Below are 24,581 nucleotides of genomic sequence, written 5' to 3'. Positions count from 1 at the left end.
TGCATAGCTCTCAACTTTCACAGTGACAGAATGTGAGGTGCAACATGTGCAATGCAGCAAATTTATGTATAAGACCCACTTCCACTTTGGATTTTCCCAATCCCATCAATGTCTTTTTTGTGCTCCCACATGATATAATACACCTATAGTAGCCCTGACACAGTATGTTCCCTCCAGTTGCCTACACAGCATTAAGTCCATCTCCTGATACACTTAAATTTTGGTTGGTCTACCTGACCGTAGTTTGGTTGGTACAGAGCTCCTGAGTTTCCATTTGTTAATCACATTGTGAACACTGCTGACCGGCATTATCAATTCCTTGGACATCTTTTTGGATCCCTTTCCTGCTTTACACAGTTTTACTACCTTTTCCCGTAGATCCGTGAACAACTATGTCAACTTCTGAGCATGTTATCAGGCCAAAATCACCGGGGTATGTGAACTTTTGAACAGGGTCTTTTTGATGTTTTTGGTTGTCATTATGAGTTACAAAGAGAAAACACAGAAGTTTGACAATGACTGACTTCGCCCAACCACTAACCCTGAGTGGAGAAAAAAACCCTGTGTTATCCTTCATACTCTCTGAAAAAAGGCCAAAAACCCCAAATAATCTGCCAGTGTATGTAAGCTTTTTAGCACAATTGTACCTGCAAAACTGAATGTAAGCTTTGCAGTGATATATAATATGCCACATTGTAGAGGACATGAAAGGGCCCTTTTAAGAAAATTTTGTGTAATTTTGAGTGATGTCTCTCTGCTTCTACTACTGTGTGCCTATATGTATTTTCTACATTCGTAATGAACTATAGCAGTGTCATGAAATAGCTAATAGGTGTAAAAATTCTAATCTCCGTAAAAATGCTGTTCATTGCTACATTGTGCATCTAAGGGTGCATTCACACTGAGTAAACGCTAGCTTATTTTGTAGAGTAAAATTACACTTGTAAATTTTGCTATCCCATTGACTTCAATGACATTTTACAGGCGTATTTTTACAGGCGTATTTTTTACTGGCGTATTTTTTACTGGCGTATTTTTACACTTGTAAAAAAATATCATTGAAGTCAATGGGATAGCAAAATTTACAAGTGTAATTTTACTCTACAAAATAAGCTAGCGTTTACTCAGTGTGATTGCACCCTTAGGGTGCATTCAGACTACGTAACGCCGGGCGTGTATGAGAGCCTTAGGCCGGGTTCACACGGAGTTACGTGCCGCGAGATTTGGCACGTAGACGCCGCGTGACCCTTTGCGTGCCGTACACGCTCCCATTCATTTCAATGGGAGCGGGGAGCGTATGCGCCGCGCTAGTTTGCGGCCGTGCATTTATTCACGGCCGCAAACTAGCGCGGCGCATACGCTCCCCGCTCCCATTGAAATGAATGGGAGCGTGTACGGCACGCAAAGGGTCACGCGGCGTCTACGTGCCAAATCTCGCGGCACGTAACTCCGTGTGAACCCGGCCTTACACGCCGGCATTACGGCAGACTGCCGAACACTTCCCATTCACTTCAATGGGAGCGCTCGTAACAGCGGCGTTTACGAGCGCTCCCATTGAAGTGAATGGGAAGTGTTCGGGTGCATTCACACTGAGTAAACGCTAGCTTATTTTGTAGAGTAAAATTACACTTGTAAATTTTGCTATCCCATTGACTTCAATGACATTTTACAGGCGTATTTTTACAGGCGTATTTTTTACAGGCGTATTTTTTACAGGCGTATTTTTACACTTGTAAAAAAATATCATTGAAGTCAATGGGATAGCAAAATTTACAAGTGTAATTTTACTCTACAAAATAAGCTAGCGTTTACTCAGTGTGAATGCACCCTTCGGCAGTCTGCCGTAATGCCGGCGTGTACGGCTCTCATACACGCCCGGCGTTACATAGTCTGAATGCACCCTCACACTGTATAATATTGCTTTGTCTAAGAACAGGGTTTTATTCCGAACACTGCTGGCCTGCACAACATGGCCATTTATCTTCAGTGTGCACAGAACATGGTGACAATGACAACAGGTGTTCCTCATTTTGCATTTATTTAAATTCATTAAAACTAATTTGCTTCCAGGTGACAGGGAAGTGACATCCACTAGAGACGGCAAGTTCATAGCAGTCTCTATAAGTCACTCAGTAACAATGACCCACGACAATAGCACTGGTCATATAGTTCACACATCAATAAATTATTGCTGCAACACCAAAAGGTGTAACAGAGCCAGTAAATCCTATACAGTCTATTATTGTATAGTTGTAGAATAACCAATTCACACTTCGAACTACTGTTGTATAAGGAGAAGACATATTAAACATGGGCCTCAAAGATATGATCCAATTCCCAGTTACATCAACATTGATTAAGTTATTTACCAACAATAGGGACAAGACAAGACTTTAGTTATGCCGCTAAGTGCATGCATCCTTGTAACTACAGTAGACTGCATTAGGCAAATCTCCAGAAGAAATGGCTAAAATGCAAACCAGCCAATCCTCCTTTTCTCTGCCATTGCCTATTCATGTACTGCTAGGGTCCTCTTACACAAGCAGATTAATTGCCCGTAATGATGAGCACTGATTGAAGATTTGGCAGATCAGCTAGTGTTAGTTTTAAAGTGGCTCTATCACTAGATTTACGTGTTATGAGCTAAAGATATGCATGAAAGGCTAGCTATTCAGGTGCTGCTATTAGTTTGTACAAAGACCCCCCCCCCCCGTTTTTGTTAATTACTGTGGAAATTGATATGCAAATGAGCTCGATTGTGCATGGTGGGCGTTCCGTGCACCCCCTTGCGTCATAGCTTCTGGACGCCCACTGCTGCCTCCAAGCCCTCTTCCTCTTGCTTGTTCGCCGCCTCCGTCGTTGGTTGAAATCACGCGCGCGTGCAGTAGTACTCCCTCCGGCACGCTACTGCGCATGCTCCAGCGCTATTTTCCTGTAGAGAACATTGCAAGCTGGCGCTGGAGCATGCGCAGTAGCGCGCCGGAGGGAGTTTCAATGGAGACCGCCAACGAAACCACCGCCGGAGGTGGTGGATGAGCAGGAGGAGGGCTGGCTTAAAGGCAGTAGTGGGCGTCCAGAAGCTATGACGCAAGGAGGGAGTGCACGGAACACCCACTGGGCACGATCAAGCTCATTTGCATATTGATTTCCATGGTAATTAACAAAAATGGGGGGGGGTCTTTTTACAAACTAATAGCAGCACCTGAATAGCCTTTTTAAAGGCTATTCATGCATATCTTTAGCTCATAACACGTAAATCTAGTGATAGAGCCCCTTTAAAGACCTTTGCCACTAGGTAATGAATGGCTGCATGAACAATCGATCAATCATCACCTATGGTTATTTGAGTAGCCATGTATTTCTATTATCTGTGAAAAAAAGAAGTTTAGGCAAGTGTTTATACAAGATTTTCATGGAGCTACGATCTTTAATGGATGTCCATGGTTCCCAAAATGGAAGCATGTCTGTTCTTTTTCCATGGACCAAAGGACAAAAGAATGGATGTCTGTATGCGCCCATTACAATTAATGGGCTTACATGCAGTCTGTGACTAACATGGACTACACGCATCCGCTAAAAGCAGGCATGTGAATATGCTCTTAATCTTCTCTTACATTATTCATAGTTTAATATGAACATCCTAGATACCACAGTAATAGACTTCCTTGAGATGTATATATTGGAAACATAAGAAATCTTTCTGCCCATATGGACTGCATAAGATGACGACTAACAAAACGGCAACTGCTTATTAAATAGCCTAATCCTGGCTGACTTTTCACTTTACTCTTTTATGGACTTGCGATTGTTTACCATCTGTGTCCCAGAAAGCTCCTATAAATACGTTAAACTTATCCATAGGAGCTTGTTCACCCAAAAGAGATAAATTAATGTCTTTGCGGCCTCCGTTAGGCCAGTATATTGCGACATATGACTTGCCTGTGTAAAAGAATGATGATTTACAGTAGCTAAAGCATTTCTGAGCCTTGTATATACGAGGAGGGTATGTGATTGAAAAAGAACTTATGGAATAATAAGGTCATGGCCTGTGCTTTTATTGCACCCATGAGAAACACTGTCTGAAGACAACTGCACAACATGTGAAAAAGCAGAACACACAGTTTGCAAATAGGTGCAAAGCTTTGTAGTAGACATTAGTTACAAGTTAAGCTACATTCACACAACAGTGAATAATCGGCGTGTGACCTCCGTTTTTTAACAGACATCACACAACAGCATTAATTTCATTGCCAGGGAATAGGGCGTTATTTTGACTGGTCAGCTGTTACAGGCTGTCAAAATATAGGTTGTGTCCTACTTCTGGCTGTTTTCACAGATACCTCCATACAAATAGAAATGTGTCTCTCACATACTACCAATACACTAAATTGCCACATTTCTTTATTAACATCCTTTTTCATCCTAGAATTGTGCTTAACAGACCTGAAAATAGACTTGATATATCGATAAAGCAAAGGTTAACATGACTCAAACGCGTTAACACCAGTGCTTAGAGTGTTAACGTGACTCTTTCAATGGGTTTTCAATGATTTTTGTTGTCTTCTGAGATAGGAAATCACAACACTAAAAGTTACTACACTGCAGAAAGTCAAGTTAAAAAGTGCTACATCTATATATGTAAAAATACAGAAGTTTTGCAAGTGTTATTGTGTATGTTACAGAAATATAAAATGCTGCCAGCTTTCAATCAAGGATGCAATAAAGTTTTCTCATGACATGTCACTTTGAATGCACATTGTACAGCCTAAAAATAAAACCCATAAGTAAACAGTACAAATGATGATGATGAAGTGAGGTCCCGTGCCCAGAAGGTCCTGTCCGGAATACAGGTAAGTGTGATGGGGTGGGGGTAGAAGGTTGAGTTAGTTATTAAGGGCTAGTAGTGGGCGGGCTTGCTACGGAAACAGAAAGGGGGTGTGAGTGAGAAAGGGAGGGTGAGGGAGTGAGAGAGGGAGGTGGTGAGAGTTAGTTCTGAGTAGCCCAAGGCATCATGGTAGGTGTAAGAAAACAGAACTGGAAGATACTAAGATACTCATATAAACAAATGCAGAAGATGCCAGGAGCTCACAGAGAAACCCAGAAATCTCTCAAAACACTGCTTAAAGCATTTGGGGGCACTTATTAATCTATTAATAGCACTAACAGACCTTTTTTGAAAAATTATTTTTTGACCAGCACACCCCTTTAAGCCTGCTGTGTCAAAGTGCAAGAGACCACAGAGGACTCCAGGGAAATATGTCAAGATATTACTTTATACTCTGTGGTGGCCTCAAGGCGTGGGCGTTATATTGTGTGGGGACAGAAAGGGACTGCAAGGAACTGGGCACGGTTTATCATATATAAAGTTTTGTCCCTCTTTTAGTCATCTGCAGGTTTGAAGTATCATGAAGACTGCTTTAACCATGCTGCTCCCACTAGCTTTCTTTCTGGATGTAACAGGTGAGTTTAGCTTATTTATTTATTTTGTGCCATATAGTGCTTGTATCGAATTTTCTTAAAATTCCCAACAACCGTTGTGCTATGCATTTTTTATGCATTTTAAAATGCCAGAAAATAAGACTGTGTGAAGAAGCCCTTACAGATCCAGGCCAGATGTACAGCTGGGAAATATGATCACATGTGAAATATAAAAGTACTCTTGAGAAGCAGTACATGGAAGAGCGAGACGCAGGGCAGAAATGTGTGTATGTAATGTGAATGTAACATATGATAATTACTGGATGGTCAATAGTATTTTCCGCTGTCACCATGATTATCTCAGCTATGTTACCTATGAATACATATCATTAACATGTGAAGTTAGTAAGAAGAGGGCACTAGGGTTAAAGAAAAGGTTACTGACACTTTGCAAAGTTTAGTAAATATATAGAGTAAGCTGCCTGCACAGCATTGCTTGACAAATTCCAAGAGCCTGAGCTATGATGTTATTTTTGGAGCCTTAATGTCAGGTCGAGTTGTATATGAATGATTCCAAGCAGTGGCGTAACTAGGAATGGCGGGGCCCCGTGGCGAACTTTTGACATGGGGCCCCCCCGACACCGAAGATCTCGACCGAGTCCCTCCTACGCATTCCTGCGCGCTCTATTATGTTCCATAGTGGCCCCTGCATACAGTATTATGTCCCATAGTGGCCCCTGCACACAGTATTATCCCCCATAGTGGCCCCTGCACACAGTATTATACCCAATAGTGGCCCCTGCACACAGTATTATACCCAATAGTGGCCCCTGCACACAGTATTATACCCAATAGTGGCCACTGCACACAGTATTATGTCCCTTAGTGGCCCCTACAGGACTAAATACTGTCACGTCACCCGCTGACTGCTATACCAGGACAAATTGTGGATAAAAAATCTGGCCCTGTGCATTACAATTTAGTAACTCCATGTGCCTCAAATTAATAGCAGTTAACCCCATCATCTCCCTCCCATATCAGTAACTCTTATGGTGAGGCAAACAGGGGTTAATGTGAGGGAGATGATGGGGTTAACTGCTATTAATATGAGGCACATGGAGTTACTAAAACACAAGTAATCCCCCCATATGCCTGACATTAATAAGTAACCCCAGTACGTACCTGTGTAGCTTTAGTTTCACTTTCCTTCTTCCTTTCTTCCTCCAGTGCAGGACGGACGGCAGGAGCTCGGCAGGGATAAGCCCCGCCTCCTCCTCTCATTGGTGGGCAGAGGACAGCAGAGAAAGGGAGGGGGGAGAGAGGGGGAACGTCCTGCAGCGCTGACAGGAGCTAGAGCTGCAGCTCCTGTGTCTCACCTGTGTGTTGCTGCAGCTTCGGGGCCCCCTGTTGGTGGAAAGTATTCCACCAACAGGGGGCCCCGATCATTATACTCGGGGGTCCGAAAAGACCTCCAAGAATAATGATAGCAGCGGTAGCAGCTGTCGCCGGGCCCCTAATGTCCCGGGCCCTGTGGCAGCTGCTACCGCTGCTATGGTGGTAGTTACGCCACTGATTCCAAGGCTCCTAGAGCCTCTGGCTGGTGTGGGTTCTTGTACCTTTAAGTCCAAGCTCATTATCAAGTTATTACAAATTTTTAGAAAGTTCATTACTGACACTTCAAGGGTCAGTTACTTACATATGACAGCCGTAAGTAACTTTGTTATTATTAGGATGAATTCACACACATCAAATTTGTTGTGAACGTTTCTGTAACTGTCTCAATCTATGTTTAAGTCATATACATTTCTGCGATAATCTAACACATAACTATATCCTTATTGTACAGAAGTGGCAATGACAGCTACAAGACACTGCAATCCGGTACGGAGTGCGCGACTGGATGCCAGCCGATACAGTGCAGCGGCTTTCAGTCACGGCTACCCGGTTTTTGCACCAGAACCGGAGGTTGATAATAAATGCGTCGCCTGCTCCAGGACTGCAGCAGAATACAGGCTGCTGTACTGAAACTATTTTGCCAAGTCGTGGCAGATCCCACTGCCAAAGGATTCTAAAAACAACACTGTAGATAAATGAGTCTTTAAGAGAGAGACTTTAAGATTAATGGCCTCTCCTGGCACCACCATGATCTGCCATTTGAAAGGGCAATGACACTTTGGTAAACAATGAAGAGGGCGCAGTGCTTACCCAACACAATGCCATGCATTTTATAGCAGCTTTGTGTGGTACTTTGGGTTACTGTAAGTGAACAGGACAAAGTTACATGTAATACCAGGCAAAACTACTACAGCATGTACAGCACAGTGGCTGGTAATAAAGATGTTACATCGTTGACCCAAGTACCATTAAAACAGCTGATCGGTGAGGATGCCCTCACACATAGTATAATGGCTCCCTCTGAAACATCTCCCCCCCCCCAGCCACCGGCCCCCAGACATATTAGCTTTACAAAGTTACCTCCGGCTCCATTCCTGTAAACAATACGGGGCCAGAAGCAAAAAGCTCTGTCCGCTGTATAGTAACTGGGCACCATCGCTGCTGCTTAGCTGCCTCCTGACTTCAAGAAGTGCTGAGATGCAGTGAAGGTGCCCGTCCCCTGTACAATGGATGGAGCATCCAGCCTCATTTTGTTTTCAGGAAGGGCTCCGGAGACGACACCATAAAGATGATCGTTTTCCGTGGCAGGTGGGGGGGAGGGCGTGGTTGGGTCCAGTATGGCCCCCTGAAGGCATGGGCCCTCCAGGGGATTCACCGATACCCCGGTGGGCCAGTCTGAGCCTACTGTGACATGGAGTACTTCACTGTTAAACAAATATACATTTGCATTTTTGACAAGGAAATTTGCAATGTAACATGTGACACAATGTGGATTTAGGAAACATCTTAGTTCTCATTTTCCTTGGATAACTTTTAGCAAGTCTTCTAAAGTTGTTGATAAAAAGAACTTTTCTTTTTTTCAACTTTTGGTCAGCTGTGAAAGCTCCAAAAATAGACTGTGAGAGTTGATACAAATGAATAAGGATGACATATTGAAAAGAAAGCAGAAAGCCAAGGTCCCTCTGTTTAAAAAAAAGACTAAAAAAACAAGTTCATAGATTGCAAATTTGTTCAGAGACATAAAATGCATTCTATAAATCAGAACCGGAATGTTTTTGCAACAAGTACAACAAGAACGGGTTCAGAGTTTTTTGCAACAAATTTGCTATGTGTGAACACACCCTTAGGGTAAGTTCACACAGAGTTTTTTGGTCAGGATTTTGAGGCCGTATTCATCTCAAAATCCTGACCAAAAAGACGGCTCCCATTGAAATCAATGTGAGCCGCTCAGGAGTTTTTTCCGGGAGCCGGCTTGTTCCCACATAGCGAATCGCAGCTAAAAAACACAGCAGAAATGCAAAAAGGTGATTTTTAGGACTTATATACTGAAAACCTATCCTTGTTTTGGTCCTATATGTGATCAGTAAGGGTCTGGCATCTGGGACCGTCGCCAATCAGCTCTTTGAAGATGCCTCTTCTTTGTGCTGATGACGTCACATTTATCAGTCACAGGGTACAGCATCAGCTCAGGCCCATTCAAGGCTGAGTTATAATACACTATCTGTGCTTGCTATACAATAAAGAAGCCAGAGGCCAAAAGCTGAGAAAAAAAAAAAAAAGCTGAGGACTCTTCAACCAGTTTACCTTTGGCAGTTCCCCACCAATCAAATATTTTTATCACCTATCCTGAGACTGGTTAGTAATATACATTATGTCCCATAAAACTTCTTTAGGCTAAGGCCTCACATACAAAAACGCAGAGGAAACGCGTTGCGTCTTTTTCCAGTGTCTTTCACTGAGTTTTGGCTGCATTTTTCTCAGCTTTTTTCCTTTTCCTATTAAATCTATAGGGAAAACACTTGCCATTCTGCAACAAAAATTAACAAGCTGTGTTTTTCCAAAACACACACCTTTTGGTAAAGCAGCTTTTCCCTGGCTCTTCTTTTCCCACAATGTGTGGATGAGATTAAACAAAATCTGATTTCCTGAACAGCCAAACAGCCTAAACAGATCTACTGCTAAAATGTGATGTGAATGGCCCATGACAGAGACAATCCTGACAAGATTTTCTTACAAAATTACAAATAAAGCAATTTTCTAAAATTTTCTGGTGTGTTTCACTGAAACAACCTTTTCCTGTGTACATACGCATATATTGTGGGGCTGTAATATGCCCTTCTAGGTTTTGGTTTTTAATCAGCCTTTCAATCTGTAATAAGGAAAGCAATAACATACATATGACTTTTTGCGAAGCCATAGAAAAATGGCTGTGTCCCTTGTAAAATCAGAGAGTATTGGCTGAAAATGACTATACACAGGCCTTTGGAATAGACTATATAATAAGTCAAGTACATTTACATACGATCTATACATAACTATGAAGATACTAACCTTATTGTGCTTTGCCTTTGTAAATTTGATATTGTTCTACTACTATAACACAGCAATGCAATAGAAATACTTGTACCGTGATTAAGACTTTGTCAGTACAGCTGCCCAAATAATATGCCAGTGTGTACTGACAGCTGTCATGTCTGGCCAGTAAGTGGGAGAATAACCTGAGAACTTCCCACATGGTTTTAACAGTCTGTAGGGGATTAGCCTGTAATCTAGTCATACAAGGACTAACTAGTGTGAACACAGTCGCCTGAACTCTTTCCAACTATGTTTTATACTGATTTCCAGACCTGAGACGAAGTTCTATCTGCCCCCATTACCTGCACTGACACAATTCACAATTAATAGGAAATGCTTCTGCGACTTGAATGGAATTATACAATGCAGGCCAATAGGCCAGAAACATCATTTACAGAGGTTCTGTAATAAATCTCTTATTATCTAACCTGGATAAATCGTAGGCCCTGTAAAACTAAATACAAACCACTTCTTTCTCATATATGTAAGAACGGCCGAAGAATGTCAGCTTTGCAAAATTAAAGGGGCATTCCTATCTCAAAGATCCTACCTAAACTACTAGTTTATATAAATTCAAATTTTTCCTAAATACATTGCTTTAGCAATGTGAGATTATTCTTCCCATTGTTTACACGGTTGTTAAGGCAGCCGCCCTGTTTTCTGATCTGGGCCATATGATAGGACTCACTGCTCTCTGGAGGGGAGGGGGCTGAGTTCCCTGCATTATGTTTCCTCTTAGAGCTGTTATCTCCTGTTCTGCAGCCTGGGCACTCAGGTCTGCTAATTGCAGTTTACTGCTAAAGACAGACAGTGTAAACATTAAGATAACATTGAGTTTACTGCAAGTTCATTGTCAGTCCTGGTAGCATGTATACATTTTTTTCTCTCCACACCTGTATAATGTAATACACATTTACTGTGCATATTATTTGATCTGCATTATTATAGATTAGTAATCATAAATAATTTTTCATAATAAAAGGCAATGCCAATATCTACTGAGGTACTTCATACTATCCTGTCCATCAAACAGTCAAAGACCGCCCACCAACTTGCTGAAGAATACAAGAAGTAAGAAGAAGAGAGAACGGGTAAACTGGTGAGAGTGGGATATGGGAAAACCCCTTTAATCCCGTCAATATGAAATTGCATGGAATAACTCAGATGCATTAAATTGAACACACAGATTAATGTTAGATGAACCTGATAATTTTGGCAGGACCATCTGACAATTTAAAGGTTTTTCACAATGAATTGTGTACTGTCTGCCCAAGGCTTTAATTGTGAGGGTCTCCTAACAGAGACCTTGGACGTATACCTCTCATGGGTGCCACTGAGATTATGGGTCCATTTAATGTACACTACAGATGCAATCTGACAAAAGCCTTACGTTTATGGTGGGTTCCAATTTTTTCTAATCACAAATGTCAGCTGAGCAAACAAGTGTATGGGAAGATGGAAAGAATAGCTATATTACTGACAGCAATCTGAACTGTATAGTCAGCTGCCATCAACATGAAGTAAACGGCTACCAAAAGTCAATTTATTCAACATTATTGTCATAGTGCAACTAATTAGGATAAATTATGTATATGCTGTAAACAATATTGCAACTGGTCACCCCCTTTTATTCAAATACAGAGTAAGACCAGGGCTCCATGTGGTGTAAACGTGGCAGAAAAAAGGAAGCATTTTACAATCCCTGCAAGTGGATGGGATTCTAGTGAATCTCATCCACACACTGGGGGAAAATTTGCGCAGTGGACACGCTGTGATTTCCAAAACCCGGCTTGGTGATTTCCCTCATACCTACAGAAACGCCGGTGGTTTCCTTTTAGGCATAATTGAAGCAGAAATTCCCGCACAGGAAACTTCTGTGGACTTTAAGTGAAAAGCTCTGAGGGAAAAACCGCAATGTGTTGCCACCATGGTTTTTCCTGCAGCACTTTTTTGCTTTCACTTTTTTTTGGTGACAATGCTACTATGAGGAAAAAGTATAAAGGAATACATTGGAAAAGGTTGGTGGGATTTCGGTAACTTTTTTACTAAAAGCATGATTTGCTGGCTATGGACAGAAAACTCTGTTAGGCCGGGAACCCATGGGACGGAAATGCCACAATTTATCTGCGGTGGAAACGCTGTGGGAAAAATCAAGGCATTTTACAGTACAGGCAAAGTGGATGGGATTCTAGTGAATCCCATGCCCACTTTGCGGGAAAAACAGCCGTATGGACACGCCGCGATTTCCAAAATCGGCACAGTTTTGGAAATCGTAGTATATCAATTACAACTACAGAAACGCCGGCGGTTCCCCATAGATATAATGGTAACAGAAAGTCTGCGGATGAAAACTCTGTGAACTTTCTGTTTAAAGCGCTCCAGGAAGATCTCCGATGTGTTGCCGCTGTGGTTTTTGCGGCATCGCTTTATTGCTGCAGGACGCCCCATGGGGCCTTAGCCTCATACATCAACTGCCAGAGGATTTCTATTTCCCTTTTCTATGAAAAACTAATGGAATGAAAGGACGGACTTCAGCACAGCTCTTTTCAATATACAGTAATTGTGGACACCACATTTAGCCTACATGGCTGATAACAGATGACAAGAGCTTTTATGCAACTACAAAGGGTTCTGCTTTAACAGGATCCACGATGGATATGATAGATCTGGTTATAAATGGATTCAGAAAGATGACAATTTTTTTTTATTGAGCCTGTCAGGACTCTGTGCTGTGTGTTTTGTTTTTTTTACAAAAAATAAAATAAAGGGTAGAATAAAGCTGCATTCACACAGCGGTAATTAATGGCTGTGTGATGTCCATCTTTTAATGGACGTCACACGGCAGCATTTATTTCACTGTCAGTGAATGGGGGCTATTCACATAACCGTTATTTTGATGGTCCGTTGTCATGGACCGTCAAAATATAGGTCACGTCCTAGGTTTTTGTCCGTTTTCATGGATCCCTCCATACACTGAAATGTATGGAGAAATCCGTGAAAATGGGTGCCCCTTGGGAGCAAGACATCCATAAAAAAATTAAAGTTTTTCACGGCCAGTTTGGACTTTGTTCATTTCAATGTTTTTATCCATAAGCACCAGAAACCAGACAGAACAGGGTCATGATACCAGTAGGATTTAGAACTTGTGGCAATGTAAATTTTTTTTTTTTTGCATTTGTGTTCATTGTTGAGTTTTTTTAGTGAATGCACAGTGTATATAACATTAGCATAATATGTCACATTGTTACTATAAAATATCCACAGCAAGAAACGTGTAGTGACAGTAACCAACTCACATTGTATTTATCTTCATGGGTAAAAAGGATAGATCTGAGCCTTTCTAAGGGCCTTGTCTGGCTATAGATGTTTCCACTTAGATCACATGAAAAATTTTGTATACTCTTTGATGCCTCCTGGAAAATCTACAAGAAGTCTATTAAAAATGCCACATAAATCATGGCTCACGACCTGTCAGATTGCTAACTGCACCATTATAAAATATGTCCAATAACTTTTTCTAAGCTTTTATACAATGGTTGAAGAGCTGTAACCAAATGTCATGGCACTTTAGTTACAGTCATTAGCAGAAACAATGAACGACATAGCCGTGGACAGCTTTACTGAAGCAAAGCCTCTTCAAAATCCATTGGATCCACACAATGCACAAAACAAGCAATGGCAAAGAGACAACAACACTGTGAGAAACAAACTACAAGCTGGTACATGTGCACACAAGGACCTTAAGCAGCTGGCATGGGAAGAGTTGGCACACTACAAGCACTTTCCTGACTTGCCAACTGGCTTTTTAGAAGATAAGTGAATATTATTTTAGAATATTGAGTTCCTGTCATGTTATTTCTCCCAGCAGTTCAGGAAGTGAGCAGCTATTGTCACATCTGTTACCTATTGTATTACAGTTGGGGAGAACCTGTTGCATGTCAGGCCTGACCGACTCACCCTTATCCAGAGCTGGGTAATATTTAATCCTATGTCAATAGGTCACCCAAGCTCCAGCTAGCCCTCATATCCCAGCTTCATTTCTGGGCAAGAAGACTGAGCTGACATTAAAAGGGGGTAAGTGAGGTCTCTGGAGGAGGGAGTACAAGGGGAAGGAACTTGAAAGAGTTTACTCAGACATGAAGCAGATCAGTAGGGGAGAGATGAGATCCTACAAAACAAGCACAATGCTAAGAACAAGTCACTGACTGGAAATTTAGGAAGGTCACTCAGCCATGAAATATATATCATTTCAGGAGAACCTTGCACTACTACTGCACGGCACAAATACTGCCCTCACTATTACTACACAGACTATTACTGTCCTCACTATTACTACATGGCACTACTACTGCCCTCACTATTACCTCACGGCACTACTACTGCCCTCACTATTACTACATGGCACTACTACTGCCCTCACTATTACTACACAGCACTACTACTGCCCTCACTATTACTACACAGCACTAGTACTGCCCTGACTATTACCTCACGGCACTACTACTGCCCTCACTATTACTACACAGCACTACTACTGCCCTCACTATTACTACACAGCACTAGTACTGCCCTGACTATTACCTCACAACACTACCACTGCCCTCACTATTACTACATGGCACTACTACTGCCCTCACTATTACTACATGGCACTACTACTGCCCTCACTATTACTACACAGCACTAGTACTGCCCTGACTATTACCTCACGGCACTACTACTGCCCTCACTATTACTACACAGCACTACTACTGCCCTCACTATTACTACACAGCACTAGTACTGCCCTGACTATTACCTCACGACACTACCACTGCCCTCACTATTACTACATGGCACTAGTACTGCCCTCACTATTACTACACAGCACTAGTACTGCCCTCACTATTACTACCCTGACTATTACTGTCCTCACTATTACTACATGGCACTACTACTGCCCTCACTATTACCTCACGGCACTACTACTGCCCTCACTATTACTGCTCTCACTATTACTACCCTGACTATTACTGCCCTCACTATTACTACACGGCACTACTACTGCCCTCGCTATTACTACACGGCACTACTACTGCCCTCACTATTACTACACGACACTGCTACTGCCCTCACTATTACTACACGGCACTACTACTGCCCTCACTATTACTACACAGCACTACTACTGCCCTCACGATTACTACACGGCACTACCACTGCTCTCACTATTACTACACGGCACTACTACTGCCCTCACTATTACCACACAGCACAACTACTGCCCTCACTATTACCTCACAGCACAACTACTGCCCTCACTATTACCACACAGCACTACTACTGCCCTCACTATTACCTCACAGCACAACTACTGCCCTCACTATTACCACACAGCACTACTACTGCCCTCACTATTACCTCACGGCACTACTACTGCCCTCACTATTACTACACGGCACTACCACTGCCCTCACTATTACTACACGGCACTACCACTGCCCTCACTATTACTACACGGCACTACTACTGCCCTCACTATTACTACACGGCACTACCACTGCCCTCACTATTACTACACGGCACTACTACTGCCCTCACTATTACCACACGGCACTACTACTGCCCTCACTATTACCTCACAGCACAACTACTGCCCTCACTATTACCACACAGCACTACTACTGCCCTCACTATTACCTCACGGCACTACTATTGCCCTCACTATTACTACACAGCACTACTACTGCCCTCACTATTACCACACAGCACTACTACTGCCCTCACTATTACCTCACGGCACTACTATTGCCCTCACTATTACTACACAGCACTACTACTGCCCTCACTATTACTGCCCTCACTATTACTACACGGCACTACTACTGCCCTCACTATTACCTCACGACACTACTACTGCCCTCACTATTACCTCATGGCACTACTACTGCCCTCACTATTACCTCACGACACTACTACTGCCCTCACTATTACCTCACGACACTACTACTGCCCTCACTATTACCTCACGGCACAACTACTGCCCTCACTATTACCTCACGGCACTACTCTTGCCCTCACTATTCGGCCTCTGACTACTACTGCCCCTCGGTACTGCCCCGACTACTCGAGCTCCCGCTGTAACCCTTCCACCGACCTCTCATCCAGTCCACTACTTGTGCCGGAGTCCACTTAGTGACAGGTTCCATGATCTCGTCGTATATATCCAGCCCTGATAATGGTGTCTCCTCCAGATAACTAGTGAAGGCAATGCTCCTCCAGTTTAGCACATCCACGATGAGTCTCTAGTTCCCATAGCTCAGTTTCCCGGGCCTCAGCTCCTGTGCAGGACGCTGCTGGTGACAGACATGGCTACAGATGATCACACGGGTCCCTAATACTGTGAGTGTGCAGACAGAGGTGAAGCAGCGCTCACTGCCTTGTCTGTCTAGCAGCTTATTTCCCTCCTAGTTCCAGCCTGTGTCCTCCTCCATCCTGCTGTGCCTCCTCCCTACAATGAGAGAACCCTCCCAAAACTTCCCATGCTCAGGCCTCTCGTCGTCCCTTTGTCACCCGGTCCCTCCCTCTCATTGTCCTTTCCCAGCTTTGCCCTTCTTATTTTCACATGCTGAACCCTCCCACAGTGCAAACATTCCTGTCTGTACCTCACATCTTCAGCTACTTGTCTGCTGCTGCTGCTGGGAAAGGGATGATACATACAAGGACTGTAGAGCTTACAGAAATCAACTGCCCTTATCAATAGAACAATACAACTACATAAGTGTGACACCCTCTAAGAGGAATCTGTTACTTGTAGTTCTCCTAATGGGGACCACTAATATATGTGTGACAGCAAACACAATAGAAAGCAATAAAGTCCAGATTGTAGCAGCAGCCAATATAATAAATAGAAGAGTCGTACATAACTGTGATGGCTGTCAGTGAATGGAATGAAGTGCATGGAGAATAAAACAACTTCTGACTATTAGGGTAGTTTACAGCAGCCGCTCATCTAATGCAGAACTGCTTCATATATACCCTTCGTAGCTGTAGAGTCAGCCGTGTATACAAATTACTAAGGCTGGATTCACACTAGTATTGGGGGCTCAGTAGGAGACTTTGCCACAGAATTTGCCTAAAATCACCGGAGACAAAAACCCTGCTAGGACGATATAGTTTATGGGGTCCACAGGTTTCCACGTGTAACAGCTTTTTAAGTGGACAGGGTCTCTGTCTTTCTGGTTCCCATGTGGATGCGAAGGACGGAAACCCGAACACTGGTGTGAACCTAGCGTAAGCAGATAAAAGATATTAGCCCATGTTAAAGGTTCTGCACTAGCGGATGTATTAATGTTGTGTTAATGTACACTCACCCCTCCTATCGCTTGTACACACCACTCCATTATATTACTGTTGTAGCCTTGCCGTATTTCTTATTCTAACATTTCCTTACCATTAGTTTCTATACTCAGTAAACTATGACTATTAGGCTAAGACCCCACGTAGAAGGGGCCGCAGCGATAAAGCACTACTGGAAAAACACAACAGAAACACATCACGGTTTTTAACGCCAGCATTTCCGTAGGTATAATTGACAATGCGATTTCCAAAAACACTGGTTTTGGAAATCGCAGCATTTACGCTGCGTGTATTTTACTGCAATTTATCTGCTTAGTAAATACATCATATTTTGGAGTATTGATACAGATCAGACAACAATATTTAAAGGTAAGCTTTAACTATATTGGATGGAACGTCTGTAGCAGTGACATTCCAGACATGACTGAGCTATTGCTAGAAGTGGATGGTATCTATAGCTAAGATTTATTAGTCATTTACTTTATGACGCTTCTACCCATTGAGGCAAGCGGACTCTATTCACTGACCACTATCAAAGTTATATATGAAGCTCCTGCTATAGCTTTATTCCTTATTATTAATCATATATGAACTTTAAAATGCATCATATGAATTGTTGCTATTGGTATTTGTACATTATATGAATTATTGCTATAATTGACTTTTTTTTATAATCTTCATTGGAACAATAGAGTAATTTATGTCACAATCTGGAATACATTGAATAATATGTGCATATTATATAATTCCATTCACTGACAGCCATCACAGTTGTGTATGACTTATATATTTATTATATAGGCTGCTGCTATAATCTGAACTTTACTGCTGAAAATGAGGAGGATTATTGTGTTTGCTGCCATATATATTGGCGGTTACCATTACCAGTACTGTAATATTTATTTTCTGTGTTATACTAGAGATTCGCACAGCCAGTGCACTCAATGCTTTTATATACATATCTATATTAAATACAGTATACCACCTAATATAACTTATACCTTGCCTAGTGTTGCCTTGTATGCCACTGTTCTGTTACCACACTTGTCCGGGTATTCCTTTATGTAAGCAATAGACTGGAAGACACTGGAGGGAATATGGAAGTGTCTAGATAACAGTGTCTAGTATGGAGTCACAGGTAACTATCTAGACACTTAGACTAAGGCCACGTGTAGTGAAATGGCTAAGGCCCCATGGGTTTTCCCACATCGCTTTTCAACGGAAAGTCCGCAGAGGGATATTTTGGTAATAACATGTTATTACTTATCCACTGGATACTTATTCCCCTTTAAAACAATGAAACTTGGTTTAGGGACGCGTTTCAGCTTGTAATATTAGAGGTTTGGGCATAACGTATGTGTGAATTAATGCAACATAAGTATTCTCTGACTCATACATAGGTACAGTAAGTTTTCAAGTGCCATAGTTCATACAGTATATGTGGCATCATTGTTTTCAGTTAAAAATGCATCAAAATACAAATGGCAAAAATATAATAAAAAGAATTGAAAATCAGATGCTCATTTTTCTTAAAATTTTCACTGTAAATTGTGGTGTATACTTTATGTTGTGTGAACATATACTTAGCCGTATTAGAGAGGACAATACATCTGATGACACATGAAGTCTCCTGAGGCTCTTTGCTACAGACTTGGCACAGGGGAGACTCCTGCATGAGGCCTAGCCATGTATTTCTCTATATCCTACTTTGTATATTCTGTAGTTTATTTGTGTACAGTATTATAGTGCATGTAAGTGAATCAGTAACATAAACTACATCATTCTGTCTTATACATAAAATGTTCTAAGCATTAGCTGTACTAATAGTTAAAAGACATTTAAGACCTAAAATATACAGGGCTAAATAAGAACAGCACTAGTCACACGTATATAGTCAGGACTTGGCTGTAAATTACCAAATGCAAGGCATCCTATTTACCACCAAGGCTCAAGCTTTATTTCCTTTGTTTCTTTTCAAACAGGACCTGTTGGCTTCTATTTTCTCATGGATGTTTATTGCTGGTTTATTATTATGTTAAATTTATGTTTATTTTTTGCCTGTAGGGTTATTTACAACCATTCACAAGCAAATTCCCTTACAATGTTAAATGTTAGAATAAATCATCATAGCAGTCATTTTGTCTAGTGCTCTGGTTCTCTTGCGAGGCCATTTGCAATCTAAGGGAGCTTTCACACAGAGTTTACACTCCGCTGATTCTGAACGTAAACTTGTTCAGAGTGAGCGGCGTAAAAAACAGATCCCATTGACTTTAATGGTTGCCGGCATATGGGCGTTTCAACAATGGGGCCTTAGCCTAATAGTGATTTCCCTGCTGAAAGAATTTTATTTAAAAATAGGGCCAATATTTAGTGACTCCATTGGGTCACTAGCTTTATACAGGAAGTGATAACTTTACGTACACTCCTATCTTCTAGATGCCAGTCTTCAAATGAACGAAACGTCAATGACTTTACATTCAGGGGGTGGTTAATCTCTCCCTTTTAAAGGGAGGAAGCACAGGAGAGGAAGGAGAACACAACAGTGTTCCTTTCTGTAACGTGTGGATGAGATTAAATGAGATCTCATTTGTTTTGCTAGAACTATAAAGCACAGCGTTTTATGACACCTGTGTTTGTGCAGTTGCCAAAAATATGAACTTTACCTTAAATAGGTACATAGTGGGAGATTTCATAACCCCTGCATTAGCAGAGATGTGCCTTATTTATTCCTACTAAGATTCATTCCTAGTAATTGGCACATTCATTGGTTCATGTAATAGGGCTTTAATGCTGCTACTAGGAAAGACAAATTGATGACATGGTTTCAGTGACATAAATACAAATGGGTGGGGCAACTTGGTGGCTCAGTGGTTAGCACTGCAGCCTTACAGCGTTGGAGTCCTGGGTTCGAATCCTGCCAAGAACAAACATCTGCAAGGAGTTTGTATGTTCTCCCCGTGTTTGAGTGGATTTCCTCCAATACTCAAAAGACATACTGAAAAAAATGTACATTGGGAGCCCTATATGGGGCTAACAATCTACAAAGAAAATAAAAAACAAAACAAAACTAGGAATGTGTGGGCAAACATTTTACATGACAGGCGAACATTTGAACAATTGTTATACTCTGGGGTCTTTTTTTTGGCCTCCTTCAATGTTGGACCAGACATCACGTGAGCCAGGCATGCGCCACATCACATAATGACGTTGGCTTGGCCCATCGTGACACCTGGGACATCACCAAGTAGGCCCGATGCCTGCTGGAGTGAAGAAGAGGTAAGTAACAATGTTTTTTATGTTCCTTCACCTCACCTCGGCCACTGATTCTAATACTCTGGGGTCTGAAAAGACCCCCGAGAATAATGATAGTAGTGTGAGTTTGTGGGCCCACGATCTTACTTTCCGATCCCAACTCCTGCTTACAGCAACCTTCGCAGAATGGGAAGAGCAGGCAACCGTGAGCAGGAGCAGGGGATGAGTAAGTAAATATGGCCTGTTACCTGCTGGTGTCTAACCCGCAGGAAACAGCCTGTTTAAAAAAAAAAAAAAAACATCATGGGCCCGCCGGGCCCCCTAATGTCCCGAGCCCTGCCACCCCAGTATTTTCGCCACTAAGTCCAATGAAGTAGTAATGAAGTAGTTACTTGCTGTATGCTGGACCTGTGATTTACCTGCTGCATGTTAGGAAATTGCTTAAAGGGAGTCTACCATTATACTACCTTTTTTTCTAATGAACACATCGGAATAGCCTTAAGAGAGAGATAAGAGAGAGATAATCCTTTAATAGTCCCACATTGGGGAAATTTCAGCGTGTTACAGCAGCATAGTAATACAGATACAGGATAATACAGAGTAATATATCACAGACGTAGACACACATAAGCTGAGGAGAGAAGATATACTAGGAGGCCATAGCAGCTAAGGAAAAAAAAAGAAGAGAAAGAGGAAGACCTCATGGTCATCGCCATAATCATTAGTTCTCTGTGCGGAGTGATCTTCGTTTGGTCTGATGTAGATTATACAGCCTGGTCGCGGTTGGAAGGAAGGACCTGCGATAGCGCTCCTTCTCACACTTGGGGTGAAGAAGACGGTCACTTACAGTGCTGCCAAGTCCCATCAGGGTCCCATACATGGGGTGGGATTTGTTCTCCCGCATGGAGGTCACCACAGACAGTATCCTTCTGTCACCCACCACCTGTACTGGGTCCAGGGGGCTCCCCAGGACAGAGCTGGCCCTCCTGATCAGCCTGTCAAGTCTATTTCTGTCCCTGGTTGATATACTGCTTCCCCAGCAGGCCACACCGAAAAAGATGGCTGAGGCAACCACAGAGTTGAAGAAGGCCCTAAGAAGTGTCCCCTGGACTCTGAAGGCCCTCAGCCTCCTGAGCAGGTAGAGTCTGCTGTGGCCCTTTCTGTGCAGCACCTCCAGGTGATCAGCCCAGTCTAGTTTATTGTTGAGGAGCACGCCCAGGTACTTATAGGTCCTGACTATCTCAATACATGTCCCCTGGATCTCCACCGGGGTCGGAGCACTTCTCCGTTTACTAAAGTCCACCACCATCTCCTTGGTCTTCCCAGCATTAATCCTGAGCTGGTTCTGCTGGCACCATTCAACAAAATCCCGGTTTAAGTCTCTGTATTCCCTATCGTCACCATCAGTGATCAGGCCGACTATAGCAGAGTCATCGGAGTACTTCTGTAAGTAACAGCTGGAGGAGTTGTGCCTAAAGTCAGCAGTGTACAGTGTGAAGAGGAATGGGGCAAGAACTGTACCTTGTGGTGCCCCCGTACTACAGATCACAGTGTCAGACACACAGTCCTGGGCTCTCACATACTGAGGGCGGTTTGTCAGGTAGTCTAGTATCCAGTTGGACAGGTGATGGTCCACACCACCAAGGTTCAGCTTCTCCCTCAGTAGCCCTGGCTGAATGGTGTTGAAAGCACTAGAGAAATCAAAGAACATTATTCTCACAGTGTTCCCGGGTTTCTCCAGGTGAGAGAGAGCTCTATGAAGAAGGTGGATGATGGCGTCATATACCCCAATGCCCGACCGATAGGCAAACTGGAGGGGGTCCAGAGCGGAGCTCACTAGGGGGCGTAGGTGTGTCAGGACCAGTCTCTCTAGGACCTTCATCAGGTGAGATGTCAGTGCTACAGGTCGGTAGTCATTGTAGCCCATCGGGTTGGGTTTCTTTGGGACTGGTACCACGCAAGATGTTTTCCACAGTTGAGGTACCACTCCCAGCTTTAGACTCATATTGTACATGTGCGTAATAATTTCACACAGCTGGTCACTGCACATTTTAAGAACTCTTGCACTTATACCATCAGGTCCCCCCGCTTTGTTTGCTCTAATCTTCTTCATTTCCTTACACACTAGAGACTCCTGCAGGATCAGATATTCAGATTGCAGAAAGGAAAGGCTATTTGTCTCCTACCTTTAGACGTGGACTCCGTCGCGCCGTTCCGTAGAAATACCAGTTTTAACCGGTATGCAAATGAGCTCTACGCAGCAATGAGGGCGGGCCCAGTGCTGAAACACCGATGAGTGCGTCCCCATTGCTGCCCGAGAGCTCTTTCCTGCGCCGCCTCCTTGTTCTGCAGCAACTCCGCCTCTTCTGGCTTCTCTTGCTCTTGTAGTTCTATACAAGAGCATAGAGAGGCCACCTCAAAATGGCCGCCGGCCAGCTCCTGTATTGAACTGCAAGAGAGGCTACCCCAAAATGGCCGCCGGCTCCTGTATTGAACTGCAAGAGCGGCTACCCCAAAATGGCCGCCGGGTAGCTGCTGGGGTAGCCGCTCTTGCAGTTCAATACAGGAGCTGGCCGGCGGCCATTTTTGGGTAGCCGTTCTTGCAGTTCAATACAGGAGCCGGCCGGCGGCCATTTTGGGGTGGCCTCTCTATGCTCTTGTATAGAACTACAAGAGCAAGAGAAACCAGAAGAGGCAGAGTTGCTGCAGAAGAAGGAGGCAGCACAGGAAAGAGCTCTGGACAGCAATGGGGACGCGCTCATCGGTGTTTCAGCGCTGGGGCCCGCCCTCATTGCTGCGGAGAGCTCTTTTGCATACCGGTTAAAACCGGTATTTCTACGGAATGGCGCGACGGAGACCACGTCTAAAGGTAGGAGACGAATAGCCTTTCTTAAGGCTATTCCGACGTGGTAATTAGAAAAAAAAGTAGTTTAATGGTAGAATCCCTTTAAATAGTAATTTATTTAACTTTTGGCAACAGCTTAAGAGGCAATTCCATAGCAGCCAGGGCTGATAATTCTCCCTTCTGCTAAATTCATACCTGACTTTGCCTCAAAAACCTGCAGCAAAATTCTACAACAGGCGGCCTCAGTCTTAGGGAGTAATGTGGCGCTGATTCTGGCACGATAACTCGCGTAAGAATCAGTGCTGAAAAAAAGCCTCCCATTGATTTTAATGTGTTCCGCGCGGAAAATGGAACCCATTGAACTCAATAGGAGTCTTTTTTTCCGCACTGATTCTTGCATGAGCTATTGTGCCAGAATCAGCGCCACTTTACTCCGTGTGAATGGACCCTAAGTGTTGTTGGCTGTAGCAGAAATGCAGCAAAAAAAATTTTTTTACATTATGCTTAATTGCGGGGGAAAAAAGAGCCGTGGAAAAGAGGCATTTATAAAACTGCAGCATGCGAATTCTAGCTGTGGAAACACAAGCGTTTTCTCTATAGATCTAATAGGAGAAAGAAATAATATATTTTTATGGGACAATTTTTTTTATATTTTTATATTTCTGGCAAACTAAAATATGCCCCATCATGTATAAGGAGGTGAGACAACAATCGGACACAATTGGTCACAATACAGATCCTTTACATCTGATAAAATTGTCTCCTTTTATAATAATCAGATTGCAAGTAAATATTTTAGACATGTGTAGTGCCAATAGTTTATGGAAAAGTATGCGACCTTCTCACTAGTACTGAATAACCAAAATGTGAAAGATCTATCCAAAACATGCACAAGGCTTCCTATATTTTTACTTCGGTATGTTCTCATAACCTTCCTGCTCAATTTTCTCATAAATTGTGTGAGATTTCTCAAGTTCCTTTATGTTAATAAATGCAGAGTAGGCGGGAAGGGACTGAAGGGAGCCGTCTTAACTCCTAACTACAGATCAGATTACAGCTCTATCGAAAGCACAATGTGGGGGTTGAGTGAAACTTCAGAAAAGGGAAGGGCTGTCCAAATATCTACACTCACCCGCTCACACAAATGTATCCTCTGTGCATAAACACAACACTCTGTTGAAGGCAGCATGGAGACTGTCTATATAGTAAGCTCTGGTTTTACACATACGTCATAACATATGAAGTATGAAACTTCGTG

At 42.8% G+C, this 24,581-nt stretch overlaps 1 protein-coding gene across 1 annotated transcript in view; it reads right to left on the bottom strand.

The window, feature by feature from the left end:
- CNKSR3 (CNKSR family member 3) overlaps nucleotides 1–16,443 on the bottom strand; it is a 78,194-nt gene extending 61,751 nt beyond the window's left edge. The window contains exon 1 of the mRNA XM_075267779.1: nucleotides 16,025–16,443. Coding sequence (XP_075123880.1) covers nucleotides 16,025–16,076 — 52 coding nt within the window. The 5' untranslated portion in view covers nucleotides 16,077–16,443. The remainder of the gene's footprint in view (nucleotides 1–16,024) is intronic.
- Nucleotides 16,444–24,581: the final 8,138 nt, after the last annotated feature.

This window comes from Leptodactylus fuscus, chromosome 3, assembly GCF_031893055.1.
Source record: "Leptodactylus fuscus isolate aLepFus1 chromosome 3, aLepFus1.hap2, whole genome shotgun sequence".
NCBI lineage: Eukaryota > Metazoa > Chordata > Amphibia > Anura > Leptodactylidae > Leptodactylus > Leptodactylus fuscus.
The sequence above is the reverse complement of the archived record's forward strand: the minus strand, read 5'-3'. Positions and strand labels throughout refer to the sequence as shown.